General features: G+C 55.2%; 9 protein-coding genes across 9 annotated transcripts; 7 read left to right on the top strand and 2 right to left on the bottom strand.

Annotated features, from left to right (window-relative positions):
• Positions 1 to 526: 526 nt before the first annotated feature.
• C8Q71DRAFT_674841 (uncharacterized protein) lies at positions 527 to 876 on the bottom strand (the record flags this gene model as incomplete). The annotated part of the gene is made up of 2 exons (XM_047919699.1): positions 527 to 651; positions 702 to 876. Coding segments are annotated over 2 exons (300 nt in total), but the record flags the coding sequence as incomplete, so codon positions are not given.
• Positions 877 to 3,844: 2,968 nt separating this feature from the next.
• On the top strand, positions 3,845 to 4,534 carry C8Q71DRAFT_727086 (uncharacterized protein; the record flags this gene model as incomplete). Its single annotated transcript, XM_047921818.1, has 1 exon — positions 3,845 to 4,534. One exon carries the CDS (start codon positions 3,845 to 3,847, stop codon positions 4,532 to 4,534), a length of 690 nt encoding a protein of 229 aa, XP_047774444.1.
• A 766-nt stretch (positions 4,535 to 5,300) lies between these two features.
• C8Q71DRAFT_910924 (uncharacterized protein) lies at positions 5,301 to 6,099 on the top strand (the record flags this gene model as incomplete). The annotated part of the gene is made up of 2 exons (XM_047929109.1): positions 5,301 to 5,456; positions 5,512 to 6,099. 2 exons carry the CDS (start codon positions 5,301 to 5,303, stop codon positions 5,995 to 5,997), a joined length of 642 nt encoding a protein of 213 aa, XP_047774443.1. The 3' UTR covers positions 5,998 to 6,099.
• A 772-nt stretch (positions 6,100 to 6,871) lies between these two features.
• On the top strand, positions 6,872 to 9,220 carry C8Q71DRAFT_862013 (uncharacterized protein; the record flags this gene model as incomplete). The annotated part of the gene is made up of 3 exons (XM_047927977.1): positions 6,872 to 6,937; positions 6,998 to 7,190; positions 7,242 to 9,220. 3 exons carry the CDS (start codon positions 6,872 to 6,874, stop codon positions 9,218 to 9,220), a joined length of 2,238 nt encoding a protein of 745 aa, XP_047774442.1.
• Positions 9,221 to 12,942: 3,722 nt separating this feature from the next.
• Positions 12,943 to 13,476, top strand: C8Q71DRAFT_715938 (uncharacterized protein; the record flags this gene model as incomplete). Its single annotated transcript, XM_047921074.1, has 1 exon — positions 12,943 to 13,476. A coding segment is annotated over one exon (534 nt), but the record flags the coding sequence as incomplete, so codon positions are not given.
• A 147-nt stretch (positions 13,477 to 13,623) lies between these two features.
• C8Q71DRAFT_715833 (uncharacterized protein) lies at positions 13,624 to 14,850 on the top strand (the record flags this gene model as incomplete). The annotated part of the gene is made up of 1 exon (XM_047921069.1): positions 13,624 to 14,850. The coding sequence occupies one exon, from the start codon at positions 13,624 to 13,626 to the stop codon at positions 14,848 to 14,850; it is 1,227 nt and encodes a 408-aa protein (XP_047774440.1).
• Positions 14,851 to 15,146: 296 nt separating this feature from the next.
• Positions 15,147 to 18,444, top strand: C8Q71DRAFT_312705 (alpha/beta-hydrolase). The gene is made up of 10 exons (XM_047917732.1): positions 15,147 to 15,255; positions 15,324 to 15,420; positions 15,475 to 15,561; positions 15,625 to 15,647; positions 15,702 to 15,857; positions 15,924 to 15,995; positions 16,049 to 16,322; positions 16,373 to 16,493; positions 16,556 to 17,198; positions 17,277 to 18,444. Exons 1-10 carry the CDS (start codon positions 15,205 to 15,207, stop codon positions 18,315 to 18,317), a joined length of 2,565 nt encoding a protein of 854 aa, XP_047774439.1. The 5' UTR covers positions 15,147 to 15,204; the 3' UTR covers positions 18,318 to 18,444.
• A 1,674-nt stretch (positions 18,445 to 20,118) lies between these two features.
• Positions 20,119 to 21,029, top strand: C8Q71DRAFT_715628 (uncharacterized protein; the record flags this gene model as incomplete). Its single annotated transcript, XM_047921054.1, has 4 exons — positions 20,119 to 20,497; positions 20,550 to 20,637; positions 20,699 to 20,786; positions 20,844 to 21,029. The coding sequence occupies 4 exons, from the start codon at positions 20,119 to 20,121 to the stop codon at positions 21,027 to 21,029; spliced, it is 741 nt and encodes a 246-aa protein (XP_047774438.1).
• Positions 21,030 to 23,604: 2,575 nt separating this feature from the next.
• C8Q71DRAFT_783546 (TPR-like protein) lies at positions 23,605 to 27,059 on the bottom strand. Its single transcript, XM_047924980.1, has 11 exons — positions 26,616 to 27,059; positions 26,520 to 26,558; positions 26,128 to 26,470; positions 25,957 to 26,064; positions 25,167 to 25,906; positions 24,687 to 25,109; positions 24,578 to 24,631; positions 24,413 to 24,528; positions 24,329 to 24,362; positions 24,077 to 24,269; positions 23,605 to 24,019 (listed from the first exon to the last, which is right to left on the bottom strand). Exons 1-11 carry the CDS (start codon positions 26,712 to 26,714, stop codon positions 23,991 to 23,993), a joined length of 2,178 nt encoding a protein of 725 aa, XP_047774437.1. The 5' UTR covers positions 26,715 to 27,059; the 3' UTR covers positions 23,605 to 23,990.
• Positions 27,060 to 27,245: the final 186 nt, after the last annotated feature.

The raw sequence follows: 27,245 nt of genomic DNA, 5'->3' as shown, positions 1-27,245 counted from the left end.
ATGAATCCGAGGTGGCTCCAGTTGTTCAGGCACATCAGCGCCCGGATAGACTCTGCGGAGAGTCCGTTTCGCAGGTGTGAGATAAAGATTCGGCCCTTACTAAAGAGCCGCTCAACCGCGACAGATGTAGCTGCAGAAAGAAGAGTGGTCAATGTTACCATGATTTGTGATCAATGACAATGAATGTGTTACGTACGAGGAATAGTGAGGTACGAAACGGCCATGCGGGAGAGACTTGGGTACATCGCCCGTGATTCATCGCGAGTCCACCAGCCAAGCGCGCTGTCGATGGACGCATCGGGATCGGAGCTCAGGTAATGGTCGAGTTCATCGGCGATGGGAACCGCAGTCTTCTTGCGGCTTGCGCGCGCGGCGTCGAACATATTTTGCTTCTTGGTCGACGCTGAGGGCTGCACACCCGTTGGCGGCTACATGTGCAACGACAACCGGCTAGTAAGTGAAGTGGGAGGTATACAGTAGCATCAAAACACACCTGTGGTTCGTCCATGTCCTCTGGTTGCTCACGCGGTAGTCCATGGCCCTTCCAATCCTCGTCGTAGGCCTGCCGCACCAAGAACCGCGCGTCCGTAATCCATTCGTCTGGCCACGCGTTGTCACGGAAATACTGGAGCTTGTTGCGGGGATCAAGAACTGAACTGAACGTCAGTACATTCACATCGCATGAGGTACGCGATGCTTACCCATTGCAATACGGTAGACCGCTGATTCGTCGCTCTTGTTATAGTAGCGATTGATGGCGCGCTTGCCCAAGCTCACAGCGACACGAATAGCGGGATCGAGGGCGTGGTTGAGGGCATCAGTGGCGAGCTGTTTGTCGATGATATCCATGGCTGGGATAACATCGGTGAGGCCTGGCGCGTCCTTCCCCTCGCGCGAGAAGAAGTGCGTGGCGTCATAGAATACCTGTTCGTGCCGGCAGCGCGTGACGTTGACCACCGCCACGAAACGCGAGGGTGTGTCGGGGCGCATGGCGGGACAGCGAGTCGCAGCGGCCGGGCGACGTGTTGACAACCGAAGGCCGCGAGTCAAAGGCGCAGGGCCAAGTGCGGTGGGAGAACGAGTCGGCGCCGGGCGGATGGTCGGAGATGGCAAGCCGACGATGGCAAGCGTGTCGACAGTGGGTTAGCAAGTGGGCGGTGAGACCGCGCAGCCGCAGTGGGAGGGCGGGAGAAGCAGGTCGACCGCAAGATGGGGACGAGAGGGCATGAGCGCGCAGCGACCCAAAGAGGCATTGTAGAGCATATACGGTAAGTCAACAGTGGACCCACAATGTGACTAATGGTGACTCGCCTGTAGCACGTCACGCAGTTGCGCGGCGATTGTCCACTCTCTCTCATCGAGCTCCCACCGGCGCAGGTTGTTTGCCTGCGCCTCCGTCATCTTGTCTATCGCGGCCCTATACTCAAGAGCGACGTCCAGCATCCTGAACGTCGAGTTCCACCGCGTGCGAACATCGCGGGGGAGCTTGCGCGCCTTCATCTTCAGCTCCTCGACGATCTTCCTCCACGTCGGCAGTAGGAGCGTTGTTGAGTGGTGAATGGCCATGGAGATCTTGCGGAGCTTCGGAGAGGTGCATACAACAAAGGTGAGTAACTAATTCAAGGCATCCACACGTCAAGCTTACCTTTAGCAGCATCATCTTCACTGGTCGGACCTCTGCCTCCATCGAGGCCCGGCTTGCGGCGTCCAGATCATCACGGACGTCATAGAAGCCATCGAGACTATCCGCCCCTTGCGCATTCTCATCCTCGTCGTCAAAGTCGAGGTCCTCCATCATTTCTTGCAGCTCTTTGTCCCAATCTTCCAAGTCTGGATCTTCGTCTTCGTCAAGGTCTGTCGCTGATTGTTTCTTCTTTTTATTGCGTTTGGGCGGCTCAAACTGACGTAGCACCATCTTTGCCACCAGGTTGATGATATGACAAAAGCACCGGCTGCGTGCGCGGGCGCCCCGAAACGACAATATCATGGCCTCCATCTCTTCTATCATCACGTCGTTCGACGACGCGTTGTCGCAGGTCACGCCGAGCATCTGCACGCGCGAGTAAGTCTCAATGTGTTATGCGACAGCTGTGAGCTAACCTTTGTGTCGAGTTTCAGTTCGTGTATCATGTCGGAGAATGCGGTCGCAAGATTCAGGCCGCTGTGGGATTTCGCAACCTCGATGACATCAAGGACCATGGTCATCGGCGCGCCCTGATGCTCAAAGTGGACCGTAAATGCCACCATTGCTTTTTGGTTCGGCGAGGTCCACGCATCGGTTGCGAAATTCAATTCGCCGTCATAATCCTGTCGGTGCGTGAATACACCCCCTGTCTGTATAGGTTATTCTGTACTTACCTGCAACCAGCGCCCGACACGCTCCTTCACACGCCCGAACACCTTCCGGACATCGCGTCCAACGGTCGTAGGCGACGGCAGTTTGTACTCGGGCCGGCCAGTCTTCATCAAGGATTCAAACCCGCGGTCCTTCACAATGTTGAAGGGCCGCATGCTCTCCGCCACCCAACGCACGATCTCCGCGCTGGGCAATGCATCAGGGTGGGAGGAATTGATCTCGGTGCGTTTGTCTACTCACCGGGTCTCCGTGGGCGTGTGCTGAATAGTCGAGTAGCGGAACGACTTCTTGCTTGCCGCACCGAACGCTACCTTCAAGTTCTGCGTCCGCCTGTATTTCTCGATACTGTCCTTTGCCTTCGACGACGTCGACATCCGGTCCGCGGCTTCAAGAGCCTCTATACCCCAGCATTTCCGTACGTGTTTCCTCAGATTACTGGTTGATCTTGCATCCTTCGAGGCCAAATACCGTCGCACATCGTGCTTGCAACCGGTGTTCGCGCATCGGAAGGCATGCAGGCGCCGTCCATCAACATATTCGATGGCAATGTCCGGCTTAAAGAATGCGTACACCGGCGCCGTCCACTTCCGCTGCATACGGGCTACAAGGTGGGTGAGCCGTGCACTTTTACAGCAGCTCGTTGACAACAAACCTAGTTCCTGCTCGGCTGACTCCTCGTCAAGGTCGTCTCCACCGTTGGCAGACTTCGTCGTGCTGCTCTCTTCGCCGTCGGAGCTTGATGACTCTAGCACAATTGGCTCGCTCCCCTTCTGCGACGACAAAGGCTCGTCAACATCTTCGACATCTTCGATCTCAACGGAGTGCCATCTCGATGGCCCCGCGCTCGCTGTCGATGGCCTGGTGCTCGCTGTCGCAGCCTTCGCGCTCGCCGTCGCGGCCTTCACGCTCGCTGTTGAAGCTGTCGAAAGTCTCGGGCCCGTTGTAGCCTTGCGGTTGCTGCCGCTCGTGCTCGGCTGAGTGTCGGTACTCTCGGTGCGCGGCTTCTTCGACGTCTTCACATTTCTCGTAGGTGATTCCGCTGCTCTTCGCTTCTCGGTAGGCACTTTCGGTCTGTTGCTGACGCGGTTCCCAGACATGGTGGGTGGGTAGGCTCGGGAGAGGGGAAAGTCGGAAGGCTGAGGCAATAAGTACTTGTGACGGTGACTCAGGCTTACGGCAGCATTCCCTTTGATAAATGTATATTTTATTCTACCGGTACCTGAGCTGGTTGGCTATAAAGGGCAATAGCCCCAGATCGAAATCTGAGCTGGCGGTGAGTCCCCGAAGGCCGGCGGCACGACTTTCCATAACGGGTAACAGGCGGGTACGGGGGTATGGAAATGGCTACCCGTACCCCTACCCTCGTGTACCCCTACCCGTGACCCCCGCGGGTCGACCCTACCCCTGCAATGCACTACACGTTCCTACAAGTTATGGCCTATATAATCTGGGTAGGCCCCCATGAAATAAACGCTCGTACCTTACCTGATGTTCTTCGCATTCTCATCTGGAAAATCACTTCGCATCCCTGCCCAATCACCCATAGTACAAGCATACCACGATGGGCAGCATATAACTCGGCCTGGAACGTCGTCGTCAACCGTCTTCGCTGCTGAACCGCAGAAATCCCGAATACGCACCTCGTACCAGCCCGCTTATTCCATCGAGGTTGACATCCTCGTCGAACCCCAGCCAGAGCGCGATGAAGATGGACGGCGAGAGACGTGGATAGTTAAGAGCCAGCCTAGCAGGCAGCTGGCCAGAGGCCACGTGATAACCCTCCACACCGGCAGTCACGTGATAGAGACCGGACGAGTCTCCAAAGCCGTGACCCTCATGCGTCACTGGGTCACGTTCCGGCTCACCGGGAGCAAGGACGGCTTACAAATCAAAGTACCGATCCCATGGGCCCGCCTCTGCGACCTAGACGGATATACACACACACTCGTCTACCATACGCTCCCACTCCTCCCAGAACCACACCTTGCATTCCGTAACAAACCAGACTTCCAAAATCCCGGCTCTAACCCATACGAGTTCGATATCACCCCTAGCGCTATCAGGCGCCTGCGCGCACGCATGGCGAAGAACCCTAGAACAAAGGAGCTCATAGAGTCTAGGCCTGGAGAAAGCGAAGAAGGTGGAGAAGTGACGACGCACGAAGCGGACACCTTGTAATGCGATCCACAGTAGATAGGCTAGCAGCGTGTTATATCCGACACGCTGGACCGATCCCAAGAAGATCATAGAACTCTAAATTGAAGGCTGAGACGACGCACATTGCCGAACCAATAGCTAGCCATCCACCACCGGCCCAAACGACCTTCTCATTACAAATACACGCCACCAAGCCGATCATACCAAATCTAGCGCCCAATACCTTCTACGGCAGTAAGGTGCCCCAGAGAAGCGCCCTTATCCTTCTCAAGCGAAGAGCTTTCGCGCCTACGACACGCCACCGCTGCCTCACCCCCAACCTCCTCAACTTGTATCGGCCCACACCAACAGCTCAGCTACTTGTAAACCTGACTACTCCTATACCTCGAACAAACGCATAACCCGGACCACGTCGAGCGCAATAAAGAAAAACGCACGGTGTGTGCTTTTGAGTTCGGCTCCCTCCGTACAGGGTAAGGAGGAAGGGTAGACTTTTAGTCAAGGAAGGGTAGTGATATTAGGTGTATGCGACGAGTGTATCGTCGAGAAGACAAGTCTATACGAGAGCGAAATATAGAGAGTTCCTTCCGAGCCGTCTGCCCGAGTCGAGAGCCTCCGAGTCCGAGTCCTAGTCCGCGTCCGAGAGTGGGTCCTACGTGTCCTCCCCCGCTCCCTCCGCCTCGCTACTTATCCTCCTTCAGCCGAGCTCACGTGCCCCGCCCTCCTTCCCTCCGGGTCTGCCCCCTCCCTCCCTTCTCTCCCCACTCACGCCTTCGTTCCTATACCGATGGCGCAGCCCCCGAACCCCACCACCTCGTCGCACTCCGCTCGCTACCTCCGTCTTGTCGATGTTCTCCGGTACGAAGGGACGTTCGAGCCCCGGTTCGACGTGGAGCACGCCACTGCCTGGCTTGCGTGGGCTCATGGTGCCCGCTGGCTCGTGGTTCGTCCGCCCCGTCGCTCTCCTCATCCCTCCTGACCCGTCTGCATTGCCCCAGCGAATGCTCTTCGAGTCGTATGCCCTAGCGACCGCTCACGGCGACGCCCGCGTCCCCCTTCCGTCCGGTATCCCCGAGGTCTGCGAGCTTATCGAGCACCTGGACCGCGTGTTCCTCAACCTCCGCTCTGAGCAGAACGAGGCGCCGCTCCTATACGCGACCATCCCCTGGTCCCCGGACCAGCTTCAGAGGGAGCAAGCCACCGCGGAAGAAGCCCGACCTCCTCCTCCTCCGTCGTATAACGATCCTCCCCTCCGCCTCTCCTCCCTCCGCGGTTCGACCGACAACTGGGACCGCGTCCTCGCCGCAACGGACCGTTCCTTAGAGGTCCTCCGCCTCGAACTCGGCCACCTCCACCGCGGCCTGGCTGAGGCCCGGATCGACCAGCTGTCTGTGATGCGCGAAGTAGTCTCCATCTCGGGCCGTCTAGAGGACATATGTGACGCGCGAGACATCCCTCCCCCGTTGGAATTAATCCGTGACTGAACCCTTACGAGTAGCATCTTCCTCCGTCCGGTTTGTTCGCCCCGGTACCCGTACGTCCTGGCATGTAACGGCTTGCGGAGTTAAATAGATCTGACTTGTGACGCGCTCGAATGACTTCGTAAGATGTCCCGTCGTGGCCTATTGCCGCGGCCCGATGCTTGTCTCCCCAGCTAACGTTCCCGGCCTCTCTGACTCTCCATCTTCCGGCGGTTCCGGCCTCAGCCCGTGGGCACCGCCCACAACGGCGAACTCGTCTTCAAATTAACGCCACGACCAGAATACCGGGATGTCATCGCGGTATTTGCTACACGCAAAAATGACATATGCTACGGCGCAAACAGCAGCTCCTCCAACCCTGATGGAGCTGAAGACATAATGACATAGAGAGCCACCAAATTAGCCCCTTTATGCACCGACAGTACGTCTCATCGCACGGCCTCGCCAAACTCAGGATTGGAAGGAGCGATCGCGCGCTGCAATGATGGGCAGCCTGGCGATAAGATTCCGAAAACAGTACGCCCGTTACCTCTACCTTGTCTCATTCTCCCGCTGCGTCAGCCCACACGTCTGGAAAATTTTAAAATTCGAGACTCCTCTCGTCGGCATACACGCGCTACATGACACTGCCCACCACTCTCTACGCAGCTGACTAGCCGGAGCCTACGCGAAGCAAATAACACGACAACTCAATCTGAACAAGTCTCTCGACCAATCAAAACGCATCGCCAGTGCGCCTTAAATAACAAAGTTACTTCGAAGAAACGGCATCACTCTTGTGACCTTTCCTCAGTCTCTGCTCGTTACTCGCTTACTCGCTTCCCGCTACTATCTGCTCATCTTCCAACTCGACCTGCTCGTCTCTCTGAAAACCAGTATGACCCAAGCTCCCGCATCGACCCCGCCCCTCGGCCGCGACGGCCGCACACTGACCTCGAACGAAGTAAGCAACAAAAACGAGGCTTAAAGATGACTACGCTATAAAACGCTAACCCGACCCTAGAGCCCGACAACCGTTAGAGCGATGACCTCGTCGTCGCAGTCGCCGAGGCTCTCCCCTGGCCTATCCTATGCATCCGCGGTCGCTGGGTCTCCCACCCAGGCAAAAGCCAATGGCAACCACACAGTCCCAACTGGCCCTGCGTCGCCATCGCCTCCCGCCCCCGTAGCTACTGAAACCAATGTCCGCGGCCGGGGTAGGCACTATGCTCCCATATGCCAGCTCATCCCACTAACTTAACGAATAGACGTCCGCCCTGCCACTGAGTCAGTCGACCAGCAGACAGGATGGACTGTCGTGTCGCATAAAAAAGGGAAGGCCAAGGCCACCGCCGGCCGTCTTGGGACCAACACACAACGTCCCAGCGTAATACACCGCACCGTGCTCGAGGACCAGCCCATGGAGACCGATGAATCGGGCAGCGCATCCCGCAAGCGCCGCCGCGTAGAGGAAGACCTCGGTAACGAGGACTCCCCTTCTATCCAAACGCGTAAGCAGAACGTACGCGCGCAGACGTCCACCCCCGCTGCCTCCCCTCTCCCCGCGTCCAACTCGGGCCCCTCTGAACCCTCGCTACGTACAAACAACCACGCGCACACGAACGAACCATCTACCTCCCAGAGCCGCGATTCGAATGCCGACAGCACGTCCGACCTCAACTTTACAGTCATCCCTGATTCGGACGTTGTCGAGGCGCTCCTGGCCCCCCCAAGCAACGAGTCTCCTCAGACCCCGCGCCGCGACTCTACGTCAGGGCGCCGTCACAGCGGACTCAGGATGCGGGCATCCATCGACACCTCTGACGACGATGACGACCTCTCCTACCTAGGCGACATCCTCCCGCTTTTCCCGCTTCCTCCCTCCTCGCTCCCGTCCAGCACGCCGCGCACGCCCGTCTCCCGTCGGACTCAACGTCCTGCGACCCCATTTGCGCCTCCTCGCGGTCACCACTGGTCAGAGGTCGGCAACAACAGCATCAACGGTGATGGCCCCACGCGGCTGTCGCTGCAAACGCCCTCGATTCCTGAAGTTGAGATGGACGACGCCACCAGACTCCCTGATACTCCTGTCCCTACATCCTCCTCTCACACTCGTCGCCGTATCCGTCGTCTCCTCCTTCGCCGAGAGCGTCGAGAACATCGCTCTGCCCCCGCCCCTAGCCCTTCCCCAAGCTTGAGCAGTGACGACCCTGACGACGCTCAGGCCCCCTTCGACGTCGATGCCCTCGACCCCGACTTCATTGTCCCTCCCTCCGGCTCCTGGCGCCAGGTGCAAGGCGACAGCACTGTCTGGAGGGGACGCGGCATGGCCGCTGGACAACGCGAATCCTGGAACGCCCTCGACGCCGCGGAGGCCGTCCTAGCCGTCCAGATCCCCCTCCACGGCACTGAAGAACCCGGGGTCAGTACACGAATAGAAATTATGCTAGACGTCTTCCGACGCACGTTGCTGATCCCCGGAACGTTCATCCTCCCAGCTTACTCGATCGCCGGCTTTCATGGGATGAATACGGAGCCGTTCTGGTACCTCGCGCGAGGAATTCCTCTATCAAAGATCATGGCTCTTGTTAATATTGGTTGGCTTAACTCATCCCCTGTAACCCTCCACTTCGACTTCTGGCGCGATACAAATCCCCATCTTTGTGGTATGTTCCGATTCATTTACAGATTCGGTGCGCAGACCAAAGCCGAGTACGAGGAGCTCATCCGTCGAGCCCTTCTCGATACTGACTTGTTCGACACTACCTACGACGTCCTGACGCGTGACATCTCACGCGGCGGGACATGGAGCGGCTCAACAAGGATCGATGCCTTGAACGCCATCCTCGACTCAATTGATGTCGACATAATCCATTGTCGTGTTACTACTAACACAACAGAACCTGTTGCGGTCATATACGTCAGGCCACCCACATCGGACCGTCGCGACTGGCTGCGTTTCAGCAGCCATTTCAAACGCCACCAGTTTGGTTCGAGCATCGCTGGACACCCCGAGCCATTCACAAGCCGAGTCTGGTGTGGCTATTGCCATTCGCTCGGTCACATCACGGGCGCATGTCCGGTACGTCGGACAATTGGTTGGCACGAGCCGCCCCTCCAGGCCCCGCAGATGATACAACCCCCGCCGCAGCAAAATGCTACGAATGGCAGAGGCAATGGTCGTGGCAATGGCCGTGGCAACGGACGCGGCCGTGGTGGCCGTGGTCGAGGAAATGGTAACTTCTGAACGTCATCTTGCTATCCGACCCACTGGCATGCTCCTCCTGTTATCTTGTTCTAAGTAGTACGACCACTGTTCCCTGTTCCTCTTACGCTCTGCCTACCTCCTGAATATGTTAGTCTCGAGTCGTACTACGTTGTATCACCACGTTGTAAAATCACAAGTACTTTCGCCTAAAAATCTCATCTATGCACAAAACACAAACGCTACGATGCAATGACCGTCAGGTGATGAAAAAGAAAAAACAACCAAAGACTGAGTAAATCGAAACTATCAACAGTATGTGCATCCAAGTTGATAAAACGGAAGATCGCGCTCAAGGCCCACATTTACTGACCGTCTGCAAAGCGGGACAGGAAAGCCTATTAGCACGAACCAACAAATCCGTCACTTTCTCCTTACACCCAGGGGCACTCGGAGACTTGCCCCGCCGAGAGGCTTAAGCATACTTCCTCTACCCATGAGGAACGCGCATGTCACCTGTGGGGCTCAGGAGCAGTCCCTTCCCGTCGTGGATCGCTGTAGCGGCGGGATTGATAGCAGCGGCGCACAATCACAACAACAAACACCACACCACGGACGTTCATATGGCAACTGGTAACACTCCCTCCCGACGACAAGGGACGACATCGCCTCCTGCCCGAATGACTCTCAATGAATCGTCGGAAGGATCGGACGGCAGGGCAACCCTCCATGATGTATTAGCAACACCACAAATGGAGGATGGTACGCGCTCGAGTAATCACAGACATGGGGCATCGACAAAACATAAGAAAGGCCGTAATACGCGAGCCACGCTGAATGTGGCTACGCTGAACTTGAACGGTAGAGGTAACCTGACAGGCAACGTTAACAATAAATGGAATGCACTTAACCAGCTACTAAGCACAGAGAAGATCGGTATTCTTGCAATACAAGAATCACATCTTAATAGTACAACCATTGACCAACTACACCGTCTATACGGAAGACGAATGTTTATTGTATCCGGACAAACAAATGACGACAACGTGGGAGGCGTGGCTCTAGTTCTCAATAGAGAACTTGTAGATACGGCCTATCATCACACTACAACTATTATACCTGGGCGAGCTATGACTACGACCATACATTGGCATAAAGAAGAAGACCTTACAGTCTTGAATGTCTATGCCCCAAACGACGCAACTGCTAACTCGGAACTCTGGACCAATATTGAAGAATATTACTCTAATCATAGACATAAGCTCCCCGACGTACTCCTAGGAGACTTCAACATTGTTGAAGAGCCCATCGACCGACTCCCCCCACGTGAGGATAACCCATCCGCAACAGAACATCTAAAACAGATGCTTATCAGACTCCATATGAAAGACGGGTGGCGCATGACTAACCCTACACAGTGTGACTTCACCTTCCCGCAACGCGCCTCTGACGTTCGTTCGCGCCTAGATCGTATATACGTGACCGAGAGGATACTGCGATCATCACAAGTGTGGAAAATACAATCCTCCGGTATACCTACAGATCATAGGCTCGCCTCCGCCATGCTCAGCACAACACAAACTCCATTCATCGGTAAAGGACGCTGGACGCTGCCCATTGCTCTGATACAAGACCGATCATTTATGAACAATATAAAGGTCATAGGCAACCGCGCCCTGAAAGAAATGAAAGAGCTGCATGATGGCGGAACACGCTTACCTGAACAAAATGCTCAAACTATTCACAAAACCTTCAAGAACAAAACGATCGCATTAGCAAGGACCACCATGAAAAAGAAAGCTCCGAAGCTTACAGCGGCGATCACTAAACTGTCTGACGCAATCGATAAAATCCAAGCCGACCCAGCCTTCAACGCTTCGGTGCCGCTACAAACCGAAACTGCGGTTATGTTAGACCGAGTCATAGAACTTGAACGGAAGCGTTACCAACATGTCCGAGAAGCCACAGCCGCTCGATATGCTCTTAATGCGGAAACCCTTACTAAGTACTGGTCGAACATCAATAAAGAAAAAAGTCCGAGAGACGTAATCTACGCACTGCGGAAACCTGGCTCCCAGAACCATGTTAAACGCTCCTCGGATATGGCGGAACTAGCCCGTCAATACCACGACTCACTTCAAACAGATGATGACGATAAAGTGAATGATGATACACGCGCAACGGCAACCTCTGTGGCCACAAACAATATTCAGCAGTTCCTGAGCTCTCGAGACAGCGAAACTCTCAAGTCCAAGATCAGCATTGATGATATCAAGAACGCACTTAAGAAAGCCCAGACAGGGAAAGCAAGCGGCCTTGACGGTATCCCATATGAGTTCTGGAAACAACTCCAAGACGATGATCCTGCTGACGAAAATGCATCTTTCAATAGCAATGCTTACCTCCAATATGTTCTTGAAGATATTGACACCTACGGCATTGACCCAACATGCGGATTTGCGGACGGGTGGATGTGCCCAATCTACAAAAAGAAAGACAAGAGGGACATTAGCAATTATCGACCCATAACGATATTAAACACTGACTATAAACTTTACACTCGCATCATGGCAACCAAGCTTGGGTCCGTTGTAAAAAGCATCATTCACCCTAATCAAGCTGGATTTATCCCAGGAAGACAAATCTCAGACCAGACTCAACTGTGTCGAACAATGGTAGACTACGCTGAGGCAACCGAAGATAATGGAGTGATCGTCGCATTAGATCAAGAGAAAGCGTATGATAGGATAAGGCACGACTATCTATGGGAAATACTACGAGCCATGGGCCTACCTGAATCATTTATAACCAAAATCAAGAACCTATACAAGAATGCAACGACAGTGGTCATTATCAACGGCGAAGTCAGTAAACCTTACCGAGTCTTCAGAGGAGTTCGCCAAGGAGATCCGTTATCCTGCTTACTATTTGACCTTGCAATTGAGCCCCTTGCATGTGCCCTAAGATGCTCCAACCTGCGCGGATTCCAGATCCCAGGTCTCACTGATCGAATTATCACTTCGCTGTTTGCGGACGATACTTCAACCTATCTTGCACAATGCGACAGCTGGTCCGACCTATGGACAATCCTCAACAACTGGTGTTCAGCCTCGGGAGCACGTTTTAACTCAGGCAAAACAGAAGTCATACCTATTGGCTCCCCTGAATACCGCCTCCAGGTCACACGAACACGCCGCATCGACCCTACGAGTAATGAACCCACCATCCCAGAATATGTGCATATAGCAAAGGACGGTGAGGCGGTACGCATCCTTGGAGCATGGATTGGCAACCAAACATGTGCAGCCGCCATTTGGATACCAACTCTTGAGAAGATCGACAAATTCCTTATAAGATGGGGCCGATGTAACCCTACGATGAAAGGTAAAAAGCATATAATTCAGATGGGCCCGGGCGGCATGACTCAATACCTCACCACCGTTCAAGGCATGCCAGCCGCAGTCGAAAAGGAACTCACCAGAAAGATCCGAACCTTTGTATGGGGGATAAACGGTACCCCTCTAGTCAACCTAGCGACCATCCACTCGCCAATCTCCGAAGGCGGCTTAGAAATACTGGACATCTGTACACGGAACGAAGCCATAGAACTCACATGGCTCCGCAAATACCTTATGCTATCAGACTCCCGACCCGACTGGGCATCTGTTGTAGATATCCTAATAGCGCTCCAAGTTAGTCGATCTGCAGGCGCCATCCAACCCACGGCACAGATTAATACCTTCCTGCAAAACTGGAACCCAGCAATGCATGCCGCGTCTCCCTTACCCCACTATATAAAGCAACTGCTGAAGACCGCTAAAAAGCATAAGGCCTCTTTCGGCGCAATAAACCTAAGCAATGAACTGAAAACCAAACTTCCTGTTTGGTACCATATCAGCGCAACAAAGCAGCTAAGACGTCTAGACAATACGACACTCAGCAAATGTTTGCGACATAACCACCGAGTCCTACTCGTATCGGACATCATGTCGCTGGCTAGACATGACTTCGTCCCGGTCCTCTCATCTGACTCCTCGGTATGCTCATGCGTACCATGCAAAGAAGCTGAGGCAAAAGGATGTCATAATCCACTTAATTGTGTAGAAGCGGCACGATGTCTACTCACCTCTCTCAACGACAAATGGAATCCGACGATAGACCATACCCCCGACGGCCTCACGCTCACTCAACATAGACACGAAACCAACAGTGCCGCCTTCAAAAAGAAGGATGGAGAAGCAATATTCAACCCCTCCGTCACTGAACGTGGAGGTATATCCGAAGTATTCCGCGTATTCATGAACGATTACACCACCGAGAACCCTCCCAATATGCGACAGAGACGCGGTACTCGATTCCAAACAATCACAGTGTACGTACTTGAAGCTAAACGCCTCTTCAAGCATGGTGAGACCCGAATAGCCCCAGAAGGTAGTGGAATCTTCATGGTCAAACAAGCCCACCAAACTGCGGCCCAGCTACTTCGACCTCTGGCCAACATAGTAGACCTAACAACAAGTGGCGAAATCACATCAGTAGCCTACTCAGTACAGCATATACCGAAAGACGTACCGATCCGATTCGTATGCGAATCACTCTTCCTACGCGACGCCCTGTGTAAGAACCTACAGCGTTGGGAAGACACTGATTGGCTTGGCATGCCCAATAAACTCGCGCTGAAAGACATAATAAACGTTCTACGTCAGAGATGTGCCCCTACCTCATTCCGGTCGGCCAGCACACACAAAGAATGGCATATCATTGATGAAGGACGGCACCTTGTAAAGCACCTCATAGACAGCAATGGCCTCAAGACTGTCTCCATGAACCTCGACCCGACCCTCCACCTTTCAGGGGCGAAGCTGTCAAACATGTCACAGCGAACAGCCTACCGTCTCATCATACAACGACGCTCTATTCCAGAACGACGATCCACAACGCTGACTGTCAGTGCAGTACTACTCAGCATTAACCTAATCTCAGAAAGCTTAGTACCCGCCGCGGACCTTTGGAAAAGCATTCGTAACCAGGACTTCCGCCTACCAATCTCAGACTTCTTGTGGAAATGCCTCCATTGCGCTTTCCGAGTAGGCCGCTTCTGGGCGAAAATACCGGGCTATGAAGAAAGATCAATGTGTCAATACTGCGGTGTCGTAGACTCAATGACACACATACTAACAGAATGTACGGCCCCAGGCCAAGAAGAGTTATGGTCGATGGCCGGCAATCTATGGCAGCGTAAACAAGCTGCCTGGACCAAGCCAGACCTCAACGGCATCCTTAGTGTAGGTATGCGCCGGTGGATATCTGAAAGAAAGAAACGACGGCCCTTTGTAGAGCGTATGTGGCGCATTCTGATCTCTGAAACCGCCTACCTTATATGGTGTCTGCGCTGTGAACGAACCATTGGACACGCTTCAGATGAACAATGGACTCACTCAATGCCTGAACTCCGTGCAAGATGGGGGAGCACACTCAACCGAAGGCTCCACCTTGACATCGCCATGACTCATAAAAGACACGGAAGAGCTGCTATATGGCCAACCTTAGTCACTGGCACATGGTGCGGAACCTTACGCGACGAGATTGCGCTTCCTGACGACTGGACAAAGATCAATAGGGTTTTAGTGGGTATTGATCCTAGCACCTACGATATCTGGGATGTAGGATAAATGAGCCCCACACTGGCCATGAACGGCCGTGCGTAAACGCATTTTTACCCTGGACTGCACAATGCGGGGGAACCCGCCGGCTGGCTGGAACCTGGGGCTGACCAATCGTCAGTTGCCGGTTTCCGTTAAGAGCCCTCCAAAAAAAAAAAAAAAAAAAAAAAAAAGGTGTCTTGACAGCAGCGTCTGTAGTTACGTCAGCACACCCAAAAAGGTGCATGATGCTTCCATTAACGGTGTGCTGTGGCCCTCAGAATCACATGCGCCCGCTCAGACCGTGTTCCGTGTCACTGTGCTTTGCGGTGTGCATGCGGCAACAAAAGCGCACCTCTCTTGCCTTCGAACCACCACAGCCAGATGATAGACCACCTCCTTGGTAGGCCCAGTCCGTCGTGGAAGCGAGTCCAGGTGCGTGCAGGCTCAGATGCTGTCTCAGCCACACTGCAGCCACAGCTGACCAAATCCGGACGGCTCAGGTCTTTCTTGTCATCGTCTTCTGGGTATGGAGAATACTTAGAGGTAACCCCGGCGGACCACGCCTGTTGTGGCTCAGACGCGCGAACAGAGCTCTTGGTATGTTGTCTGTGCCTGTTCGCAGCGAGGTTTGGCGTTGACGAGCACTCTCAGAACGCTTCACGCCATGGCAGCTAATTGTCAGCACTCTGACCGGAGTTTACGCTGTGCGTAACTTCGACAAGATCCTTGGACTTCAAGGCATGTCTCAACGCCACTCTGACACACTGATGAGCCACTGATGTTCTGCGCTTCCGTCTACAGCTCCTGAACCACTCGTGGATCTGGTTGGTGTTGTGTTTGGGCACCCATCTATGTGCATGTTACTAACCTCCGTGCAGTATTCGCGATCATACTATCGCGCCACATGGATATGCACGGCACTCGACGCAGGTTTTGCCACGGCAATGTCCATACGACCCAAATTCATGAAGGACCTGTGTTCCGTTGTATTTGCCCTATATTACCTAGTGTACGCTAATGAAGCCGACGAGAAGGTACGCCGGTCCGTTGTATTGTCCAAGAAGCTGAGACTGAGCGAGACGACCCATGGCTTGTTTCAGCTTCGCAAGTACCGCGCTGTGCCCACCGTGGAAATGCTCCGTACGACCTGGGAGAAGACGACCAATCCATACGTCGGTGTCAGACGGCTTCACATCTGAAATTCCAATGCTAATCCATCCTCCAGCTCCGTTTCTTCACATACTTGCCGAAAGTGACCATCCGCCGGAAGATCATCCTACCCAGGCCGCATGATTCAACGTATACTAGACCCATCACTGCTTGGCTGTATTATGCAGCGCCGGTGCATCATCTCGTGCGCGCGACCGACCTTATCCTCGACTACCCTGGAGGCGGTTTCATCTCGATGACACCCGAGCACCATGAGGAACGTCTCCGCATGTGGGCGGTTCGGACTGGGAAGCCGGTCTTGTCAATCGAGTACGGCAAAGCGCCCGAATGTAGGACACCATTGAATACAGGGTCAACTATATGCTGATAGCATTTGCAGATCCCTACCCATTTGCCATCGATGAGTGTTTTGACGTCTATCGACTGTTGGTCGAGTCCGGCGGCAAAGCGATCGGGATGTCCGGCCATAGACTGAACGTTATTATTTCTGGGGACTCCGCGTGAGTGTCTTCTCATAGCATATCACAACAGGTCCGCTCACATGCGGGGCCCGACTGACTAGCGGAGCTCACGTCGCTGCAAATGTAATGGTCAAGATCTTGGAGACACAATTGACGCTGCCCCTCCCAAAGGCGCTGGTGTTTGCCTACCCTGCACTGGACTTCAATTTCACGTCATGGATGACCCCCGACAACCTGCGTGTGCTGCAATCTGAGCAATCATCCGGCCACATCCCCGGTCTCGCGGCACAGAAAGATCATTTGAGGCACATCAGCCCTCTGTCAATGGTCGGCGACAGGCAGGCCATTCGCAGACGCCGCAGCTGGCGAGAGGCGCTGCGAAAGCTGGCGTCGCCGACGGACGAGCGGCCCAGCCTGGCACTGAGGCATTCCACGATGTCTTCGAGGGCCTTGAAGGGCCGGGGACATGCCGAAGAGCCTGGTGCTGACGCCGAGGCCGGCGAGATGGCAGATGTCGAGGACGGCGCAGAAATCAGGGACACGAGAGAGGAAGACATGCCCATCCAAGCGAGAGTGCGCTTCCACCCCCAAGTCGACGAGCGTGTCCCCCAACAGCAACAGTGCGAGGCGGATGCCACGATACCCGAGCAGGGAGAACCGTCAGAACAAGTCCAGCTGGGAACCAGGCTCACTATGACCAGCCGTACTGGCTACTTCTCCGATCGGATTATTTCCCCCAGCATGGTGCGTAATCCCCCAAGTGTTGTCGTATTACGTCGCTGAGCGATTGATATTTGGTGGCTGTCCCGCGTTCAATCGCAGATGCGCGCAATGGCTATTCTATACATCGGGCCTCACCGCAATCCCGACTTCGCGACCGATTATCATCTCTCCCCGATCAAGGCGCCCAGTCATTTGCTGACGCAATTCCCGCCCATTCTCATGGCCTGTGGAGAGAAGGACCCTTTTGTTGACGACACGCTCGTTTTTGCCGGACGGGTGCGAGAAGCGAAGCGGGCGCGGAGGAGGGACCTCGATGCCGCGCTGTCGGGGAAGAGCACCAAGCCCCTCGAGTCGTTTCTCCTCTCGAAGGGAGATCTCAGCCAAGAGGAGGCTGTGCGAGCGCTGCGGCGCGAGCGAGATTTGCTCGCCGCCCAAGGAGATGAGGACTGGGTCACCATGCAGATCTACTCGGAGTGGAGCCACGGGTTCCTGCAGATGCCCATGCTCTTGCAGGAAGCACGCACCGTCATCGACAGTATGGCCGACTGGATGGACGAGGCGTTCGCGAGTGCCGGCACCAGGTCGGGCGTCACGGCCAAACGCAACAATGTAACCACTGCTACCAGGCCGGGCGGCAAACGCACCTCGCCAGCCAGACGGCCGGTCCCGCCGCCTGGGCATGGGTCGGCCTCAATCACATCAGAGACGGAGGCTGATACAACAGAGACGGAGACGGACGATGCCTTGACGATTGTACCAAAGAAGAGGACATCGCCACCCGCATCTTTCCTTGAGACCGACGCTGGGAAGAATAAGACCTCGACGCAGAGGAATGTGGAACAGATTGTGTCGGAGAGAAACAGGCACAACCGAGGGCAGAGTTGGTCATCCAGTCGCGCGGACAGCGCAGACACCGTATCCGCAGAGGGCGGCCTTCCCGCCACGCCGCGGTTTGATCTCTTGCACGACCTCCTAGGACAAACGACTCCGGTCGGTCAGACAAAGACCCGTCGGGACTCTTCACCGTCGAGCAAGGCGCCAACGCCGGGCAAGGCAGGTCAAATTATTTCAGAATCGGAATTGATGAGAAGGCGTCGACTGCTCGATTCTCACCTCATTCCTACGGACTCCGCGAAGTAGACTTCACTATACCGCAGCTGTATCATTACCGAATGCTTGTATCCCCATTTGACCCAGAATAGTCTTCGCATATCTGTGCCTACACGCAATCTATGTGTGGTTTGACATATGTGGATATGCGGTCGAATTAAACTCGGCTGACCACACTGGGTCTGCGTACCTGATGCGAACGAACTGCGATGTGCATGAATACTGGTCATCATGCAAACCATAGCCGCCTTGTATTTGTGTGCGAGACTGAAGTCATGGCCGCTCACTTCAGCCGGAGGGTCGGCGAGACACCGCCCGGATGACATGAGACAGCGATTTTCGAAATGAATATTTGACCGCGCTCTGCTGTGGCGATCTGAACCTTCGACTGGAACGAAATGCCCATGTACGTCACGCGCAGCCTCTGCCATGAATAAGTGGTTGCCATTTCGCCGCAGACCACTCGTGGTCTCAATCGACGGCTGTGTCTTGATCGCAGAGGTTCTTTTTGACCCAGTAGGTTTTATGTGACGGCGAACTGTCACGACAGCGACCGCGGGGATATGTAGTTATACACCGGACGGCCGCGGCGGGTACCGCCACAGATCGCTCACGTCACCGACTGGGAGCGTCGCTCCCACTGCTGGCGACGCTGTGTCAACCGTATATCGCGTGCCTGCGGTGGTGAATTCGTGCTTCGATGATTGAGTGGTAGTGATTGCGTGCATCGGATAGACTGACCTGCTGTCTTGTCTGTGCTGTACAAGGGGAGACGCTGGCGGGGGCCGAGTATTATCGGGCGGCTCAGAGCTGGAACACCCGCTGATAGGCTTCTCCCTGGGTCCGAGCGGGAGCGTTTCAGCGCTGAACGCGGGAAGCCCTCGGTCGCCCTGGTCCACCGCGGTGGTGGGTGCTGTACTCGTCGGGTGGACAGGAGAAGGAGAGCCGAGTCTACGCCGCCCTATTCCCGCAGCTGGGCTACCTGGCCAGGCCTGGCGGAGAGCTGTGCACCGTCAAAGTCAAAAGAAACGCGCGAGGGCAGACTGTGTTTACGTCAGCATGGAATTGACCGGCGGAGCCATCAAGCCCGATTTGGGAATCTGAGATCGGCGCGGGGACTGGGGGAACCTGGGCGCCTGAGGGAACTCAGACAACTCGGAGACACCGTACTCGCGCGAACATGTCCGCCAGCGCCGATGTGGCAGGTTGCGTCCCAGTGGCAGTACGGCCGCATCACAGCTCCCCAATCACGAATGGTACGCACAACCCCTGCGTTGCTAAACAGGGGAAAGCACACATATATATGAACCCCGTCTTCTCGACCTTTCTGCCCACTGACATCTCCACGCCGCACGGCTGATTCCTCCGCAGAACTCGCAGACCACACGCCTGCCTCGCTGGCATCCAACTGTCAATAGCATCCCTTCTGACCAACTGCCTCCGTCACGAACGCCAGTCCTCTAAGCATCCGAATATCAGAAACGGTTATCTGCAGACGCCCACTGTCAGTCACGGTCTGACAATGGAAGTGGACGCCTCGAGAGCTGCTTCGGTGCTTGCCACTTATCCCCAGTGTGCTTTCACCCCTTATCATCCATCTTCCACTCTCCACTACCCTCCGCCTCCGTGCGCACAGCCAGGAACCTTCATGCCGAGTAGCGATTTCGACGATCGCCCCCGCCCCGCCCCGCACAGCGCGAACTACTACTCAGTAGCGCCCGCCTCGCGCACCCACGAGTTCAAGAGTCGACATACACTACCCCCGTACGAGCCGGCCTCCAGTCCGCGATATCCCCTGAGAGCGGGGACATGGCCTATCCTCCAGCCTACGATGTCTGCGTCGCGGCCGCCACCCCCAGTACTTCCCCCTCTTCCTTCAATCCTCTCAAACTCGGCCATGGGTCGAGACGCCCGAGGTAACTCTCCTGAGCAGCAGCGGTCTCCGACTTCGTCCCCATACCAAAGCCATGCAGTGCCACGACCGACACTTGCACCGCTGTCCTCTCTGACTCGGGGGTCCGGGACATCGGGGTTCCAAGCTGTCGCTGCTGGATTGCCTCGTCTACCTCCGATCCTGCAGGTAGAGAAGCAGCAGGTTACGACGAGTGCCACTCAAGCTGCAAGTGCCAGTAGGCGCCGCAACGAGGCGCACTTCGTGTGTCCAGTGCCGGGATGTGGCAGCACGTTCACTCGTAGATTTAATTTGAGAGGTGGGATGTAGCGCTCAGCTGTCGAACATCATGGCGCTCATACGCTCAACAGGACATTTGCGCTCCCATACGGCCGAGCGTCCTTTCCTGTGCGAATGGCCCGGGTGCAACAAGGGCTTTGCTCGGCAACATGATTGCAAGTGAGTTACTCGCCACCTCTCAACATTGTTCAGTCCATTGACCCTCGTGTTTGTATTCCAGGCGACATCAAGCCTTGCACACTGCAAAGGCACAGGCAAACGTCTGTCACGGATGTGGCAAGACCTTCAGCCGCCTAGATGCTTTGAATGTAAGTGCTCGTCCGATCCCCCTCCCGGAGATACTTGAGACTGACTGACTCTGACAGAGACACCGTACGTCTATCGTTCCGTGTCACGGAGGCGCTACTGACTCGCAGCCCACCGCAGTACGCTCCGATGGTGCAGCTGAGTGCCGAGAGACCGCTGAGGCTGTCGCCACGGCTGCGCGGCTGAGTCCAGCAGACGACGACTGGGACGCCCGTAGCACCTCCACCTCGCGCAGCGAGCGATGACCATTTTGTCTGTATTTCACTCAGGGCCGTTCACGAGTTTGTAGTAACCAGATTCCCTGTCGTCGTGTTCTCAGTGTATTGTACGTAGTATGTTATGCTGCTTTCCCCCTAGCTTTCGCAATGGATACCCCAGTCGTCGTCTTCTCGGCGTCCTCATGCACACCTTATCGGTTTATCGCAGCGCGCGCCCGTCGAACCCCGGGGCCTCAAGTTTCCGGCGCGGCATAGTGAGAACGAGGATGTTCGATCGAGAATACGAACCACGATCTGAATACTTACGGCACGAGTGTGTGGGAACACATCCGCTATCTCGGGCCCAGGCGGCAATCATGTCAGCCCTTACGAAGAGCACAGCATTCATACCCTCTCTTTCAGTGCTGTGCTCCCGGTTAGGGCGGTCCGCGAAGCGCGGAGGCTCGTCCTGGTGGTGATTCACCACAAGCCGGTTTCAGGTCCTGTGGACCGCCGAGCATATGACACCTCTTGAGACAGAGTGAGTGGTGGCACGCTCTCGGGAGGATTATATTCACCGATTTGAACTATGGGTTAACCCGCGTCTACTCAGACAGAGGCACCTCGGTCTCATACAAAGCACCGACTCGGACTGATGTTAATGTGAATGTTGAACTTGTAACTGCGTTTCTCCGACTTGATTTGGTTCCGTCAACCTTCCGTTCTGTAAAGAAGATCATCTCACCTGCCCAGGGGTTGACATGGACATGGACAGGTTTTATGATGTGACCCAGTTATGTCCTCACCGTAAACCGAACGGACACCCTTGACACAGGACCCCGTGTTTCTTCGGGCGCCCACGTCCACCAGGTGACACCAGAACGACTGGAACTAGAACCGGAAACCCCACCCTCTTCAAATCTGATCGCATAGGTCTCATGGCCTTTCGAAAATGTCCGCGGATGCATCTGTCAACGGTCGTATGTGTTCTTGGCACTTGTGGAGAGGAGCACAGCAAGAGTTCAAACGTTCATGGTCAATGTCGGGGACAACCCCGGTGCGGCAGCGCGGGTTGCGCGCTACTCCGAGTCCACAACTTGAAGCTTCCTGGAGAGTTCAAGAACTATCACCCTAGTCCATAAATGAGTACTGTTGGGTTTATACGGTCGTCAACACTACATAGCAGATATACATTGCTCTCACCGTACCGCGGCGACCTACTGGGTCATGTTGGGTACACAGATAGATCGCAACTCTGGATCATGTCGAGATACATATTCGGACGGCTAGACCGCCCACCACACGGCGCAAACTCCCTGGGCACCGCTGTTCCACCGCATGGGAGGCCGAGGAGGGCATACAATACAATGGCTCCCACATCGACCGCCTCATCCCCGCGGCCCCACCGGACTGAAGGGCCATTGCACTGGCAGAACAGATATCGCACAGTTCGGCGCCACTGTCAGAATGCGTGGTAGTAGCACTAGTGATCAACTATATATGCGCGCTGAATAAACATGACGTCTGAAGCTCACCTTGTCCATGTCCTTGCATCCCGAGGACCTCTCAAAGAGCGTTACTAAGATGACACATACTATGGCCGACTCGGTAGTGCCATCCATCAGGAACCCCGGTCACTGAGATGCGTAGCGGGCAACTGGGATCTCACATGTTTTGCACATGCTCGTCACTTTCTGTCAACTTGCCTTCGTGACTGATGTCGTAGCGGACGTGTTAGGGCATGGCCGCCAAATGCCCGAGCCGCCACACAGGCTGAGACCAACCGTGGCGCTGATCTACAACATTGCCTGAGGGCACTTCTATACTGGATGCCTTCCCGCAGGCTTTCCAGTGATTCTAAATGCATGCGCGGGCCTTGAATCTTATGGTTAAGGAATGTTTATCTGCAGTGCGCCTCCGTAGCTCCACTCAAAGTCCATGGATGCTACCTTGCGGAGTTCAAATGATGCCGCGCTGCCGTTGTGGCACAACGTTACCGTCGCGTAAGACACCAGCTGGCTGTGCGAATGTGTCTGTATATTTTCAAGCATATATATCTCACTGACTCGCATGTTCCATGGGCGAGGCTTGTCTGCTGTCATTGTCGAGCTAGACCGCTGCGAGACGGCTTCGTCGAGCGAATATGCTACGAGGTAGCCTCGTCGCGTGAACTCGGACATGCTAGTATGAGACGGCTTCGTCAAACGAGCACACTACACGACGGAAGTACGCTACAAGACGGTATCATCGCTCGAAGCGACTCGTCACGTAGAAACGTCATCACTCAGAGGAGGCATTACATAGAAGTGGCATCGCGCACAGGCGGCATCGGGGCGGTAAGATCCAAATCTCGTCGGAGGCTCAAACTCAACTTTACGGACGTGTTTTGTACCTAGAAGGGGGGGTCCTACCCCCCTTCTAAATGAGCTGTTTAGAAGAGAGGTGTACTGATCCGAAGCAACGGTACACACGAGATGCCGACTTGCCGCAGAGATTTACAGTGCGAATTTAGGATAGAACGCGCTGTAAACCTCTGCGGGAAGGCATCCACTAGGCAGGTGTTGTAGAACGTTGTGGCTGAGTCGGGGAGCCTGTGGCAATCGGAGCGCGCTGCGTACATAATCTGCGGGGCCGACGGAATTGTGCGGCCAGGGTCCCCAAGCTCGCCGGTGCCGCCACTAGTCCAATCTAAGCGAATTTGATGCCTCCCCGAACGATCTGAGAACGCGGGACCGACAAGGGTGCTCCCGAAAGCTGTGTCGGGATCGAACCGCTTCTGTGATCTGCGGCCTTGGTACTACCTTTCGTCACATCGTAAAAGAAACAGCACGGTTTGTTCAACGGCCAGCTATTAGCCACTCAGATCGACGCTCATAGCCCAGGTCGCGGTGATGCGAGGCAGATGTGCGTCCAGAGCCATACATAATACACACATCTTGTAACGCGCAACTTCATACATGAGAAAAAATGCACAAAGCCGTCGCAGCGCATGGGTCCGTTTGATTGGCACTAGGCGAGTTGGAAATTGAGCCGGAATGCTGCAAAAGGATAGGTTGTGATGAGGACCTAACGCGGGATACGAAACGCAGACAAACCTTCCAGGTCTTGTCTGTCACACAGGTTGGCCAAGTCCAGCCTTTGCATGTGCAGGCAGCAGGTCTTCAGACTCTCCCACAAGGTCAGCGTTGTGACGCCGCGCTTATCGCCTCCGCCGGCCGCCTCATGCACGCTGTCGCTGTCCTGGAGGGACAAGGCGTCCAAAATGTGCTGGGCTGCCTCGTCGTACCGCTAACAAACGTCCGTCGGCCTTCAATGAATACCCCGTAGCGACTACTTGTGCGACTCACCCGAAGGTTGATGCAAGAGATGCCCAAGTTGAATCTGATACAAATGTCAGCGGGCAGGCCGGTCGAACCGATGAGAGAGCGTACCTTGCACGGATGTACGCGGGGTTCAGCTCCAACGCGCGGTAATAGTACTGCAGGGCATCCTCAGGACGACCACTGTTCGCCAGGGTCGCGCCGACACGGTTGTACAGTAGCCAGTCCTGCCGTGGGTTAGCACGCAAATAGACACCGGCAAACAGCGGGACGCACGTCGGGTCGTATTGCTAGCGCTGTATTGAAGCAGTCCCGCGCCTTGGCGTATTCCTGCAGCAGCGTGAGCGGCAATGCAAGTCGGCAGAGTAGTTCGTCCGATGCGTACCTCATTGGTGTTCAGTAGGACGGCGAGGGCAATTTGTATGTCTGCATCTATCTCCCCGCTCTGGTCCCCGCGTGCCATCTCAATCAAGCATTGAATCAGGGTAGCGAACTTCTCGGTCTGCGTCATCTCGTCGTTGATGGGATTCAGGGCGCGGAACTGCTCGACTGTCGAGCGATAACGCTCGTTGCGCTCGACCCACTCGTAGATGGAGGCGTACGTTCCTTGCCTGTTGCTCTCGTTGGTGTGCGACACCGCGACGGCGATCCAAGACGGGAGGTGAGATGGATCAAGTTCCAGCGCACGGCGCAGTGCCTGTACAGCTTTCTGCTCGCGCTCGTTCTCTTGTTGCTTTACACCGAGCTCATACCATCGCGACGCATTCGTGGGATCCCGCTGCACAGCGGCCTCCAGCTCGAGGACGCTCTAATGTGTAGTTAGTACCTCAGGAAAGCATCACGGAGAATCTAACCACCGACGCACCTCAAAGATAGAGTTCCTGGTATCTGAATGCATTGCATGATGATGCGTACTCGACGCTTCTCCGAGGACATACGGATTGTGCGGCTGGAATTGGTAGTGTGCGAGCGGCCGGATGCCGGTGACCGTCGCTTCGAAGGAATCCCAGTCCCTCTGGAGCCTTCCCCAATCCGCATCCTGTGGCCGCTGAGAAGTGTTCCACCACTCGTACCTGGTGTCGGGTGCAGGCACGGTGTCATGCTCTTGCTGCATCCTGATGTACTCCTCGTTCTCCTGCCGGAGGTAGGCATCGATAGGGCTCTCCTGGTAGTCCCCATGGAGCTGATCAGAAGGTCTCTCGGTGTAGACGGGCCTAAGACCTTCTTCATGTCCAATGGGGCGTGCATCCTGAAGTGTACCCATGCCCGGAGCAGAATGCATGATGGTAGGTTCGATTGCCCGGCCTTTCCCCTTCACGTCGGTAGAGCTAAGCGCAGCGTTGGGTGACGCCTCTTCTCGCAGCACCATCTTGTCGCCATCAACCACGACGTTGCCGTCACGCAGTTGTCGCATAAGCCCCAAGAACTCGCTGTTCTTGAACTTCGCGTTTCCTGCATCCCCGACTGTGTTCACTAGTTCACCTGCGATGCGTGCAAGCTCGTCGCCGTCGTGCTGTCGGCTGGGGGCGGGAGCCTCTTGCTGTGGTTGCTCCGCGGCGGTCAAAGCCGCTTCTTGGGACTGGAACTCTCGGTCCCAATGAGAAGCTGATACGTTGCGTCAGTCACATGATACATACACATACGCTAATACTCACCGTCAATCTGACTCACTGGTTCCTGGGCATTCACAGGCATTGCGAAGGGCGGGGAGGCCATGGACATACCGGCCATGCCATATCCCATCGGACTAAAGGGGCGGAAGTCTGATAGCGGTCAGGAAATACAGGCACACTAAGAAGCACGTCAGCACGTACTAGAGGCCATACCATTGGGAGAAAACTGTTGTGGTTGGCCATGGATATTTTCCTGCTGAGCTTGCGCCTGTACCGGGGACTGGGCCGCTGGAAGCTGCGACACTGGCGACTGCTTGCCGGGCTGTTGCAGGAAATCCGAGGCCCATGACGCAGAAGACACAGGCGATAGAGGCCCCTGCCTCTGTGGTGTTAGAACGGGTGTTTGCGCGTGTGCATGGGGTAGTGCTGCATGGAGCGCGGCGAGATCGAACGCAGGAACGGGAGAGGCGTGGGCAGATGAGAATTGGTTCGTAGAGAAGAACCGGGCTGCATCCTGGCTCGAGCCTGCAGTGGCTGAGTATTGCGAACGGAAGACCTGGGGTACGTGAGGCCTAGCGTAACCCGGTGCATGCGACCATGCTTACCTCCTTCGATGAACCCGCGCGACCTGCACCAAAGTGGTCCTGCAATCACGTATATGAGACAAGCATACCTCAACCCCATACCATGTTCATCGTCACCTGCTGAATACCGCGGTCACGATCGAATGTCTTGGACAGACTCTGCAATGGGTTGACGGGGCCGCAATCCGCGCCGTTCACGAGGAGCGGTAGAGACATGGCCGTGGTAGACAACAGCCAGCAGCCTTGAGGGAGGCAATGCGGACGGGAGCTGAGGAGTTATATATACAAGTGTGAATGTCGAGCTCTCGTGGCCGCTAATTCAAAAGCAGGGCTGAGGCTCGCCCGGTAGTCTGCACGTGTCAATGTCATGTGAAATCCCGAATCCGTCTCCCTCGGGGTTCGGCCGACTAAGTAATAAGTATCGAATAGCGAGCACCTTCAGTTGCAAAGACAGCCTGGCCAGCGGCCGGATATGCACCCCAGTTCCGTCAGCGTATGCCTAGAACAGTACAGGAATGCCTAAGGCTTGCCGGAGAAGGAACTCACACGCAGAGGTGTCGCTTGGGAAGAGAAGTTTGACCGTGGAAATACCGTGACTGACGAACAGAGATCGTCGCAGCCACATCGGAATGCAGTCGCTCTCAAACTTGTATCGAAGGCCTGTAGGGGATCCACTAGCAAAAGGTGTTTGTGCATTGTTTCGAATACGATGATCCGTACTTCGTAGTATCGACTAGGTCATTACTA

This window comes from Rhodofomes roseus, assembly GCF_022264815.1.
Source record: "Rhodofomes roseus strain CIRM-BRFM 1785 chromosome Unknown C8Q71scaffold_27, whole genome shotgun sequence".
Classification (NCBI taxonomy): domain Eukaryota; kingdom Fungi; phylum Basidiomycota; class Agaricomycetes; order Polyporales; family Fomitopsidaceae; genus Rhodofomes; species Rhodofomes roseus.
This window is presented reverse-complemented; position numbering and strand designations above follow the sequence as displayed.

Bases quoted from the DNA above. Each gene is read 5' to 3' on its own strand.
- C8Q71DRAFT_312705 (XM_047917732.1), top strand. From the start codon at position 15,205: ATGATAGACCACCTCCTTGGTAGGCCCAGTCCGTCGTGGAAGCGAGTC. The intron at 15,256-15,323 runs GTGCGTGCAGGC...CGGACGGCTCAG, and splicing joins CGTCGTGGAAGCGAGTCCAG to GTCTTTCTTGTCATCGTCTT. The intron at 17,199-17,276 runs GTGCGTAATCCC...GTTCAATCGCAG, and splicing joins GGATTATTTCCCCCAGCATG to ATGCGCGCAATGGCTATTCT.
- C8Q71DRAFT_783546 (XM_047924980.1), bottom strand. From the start codon at position 26,714: ATGTCTCTACCGCTCCTCGTGAACGGCGCGGATTGCGGCCCCGTCAAC. The intron at 26,559-26,615 runs GTGACGATGAAC...ACGTGATTGCAG, and splicing joins GTGACCGCGGTATTCAGCAG to GACCACTTTGGTGCAGGTCG. The intron at 25,907-25,956 runs GTGAGTATTAGC...GCAACGTATCAG, and splicing joins ACCAGTGAGTCAGATTGACG to CTTCTCATTGGGACCGAGAG.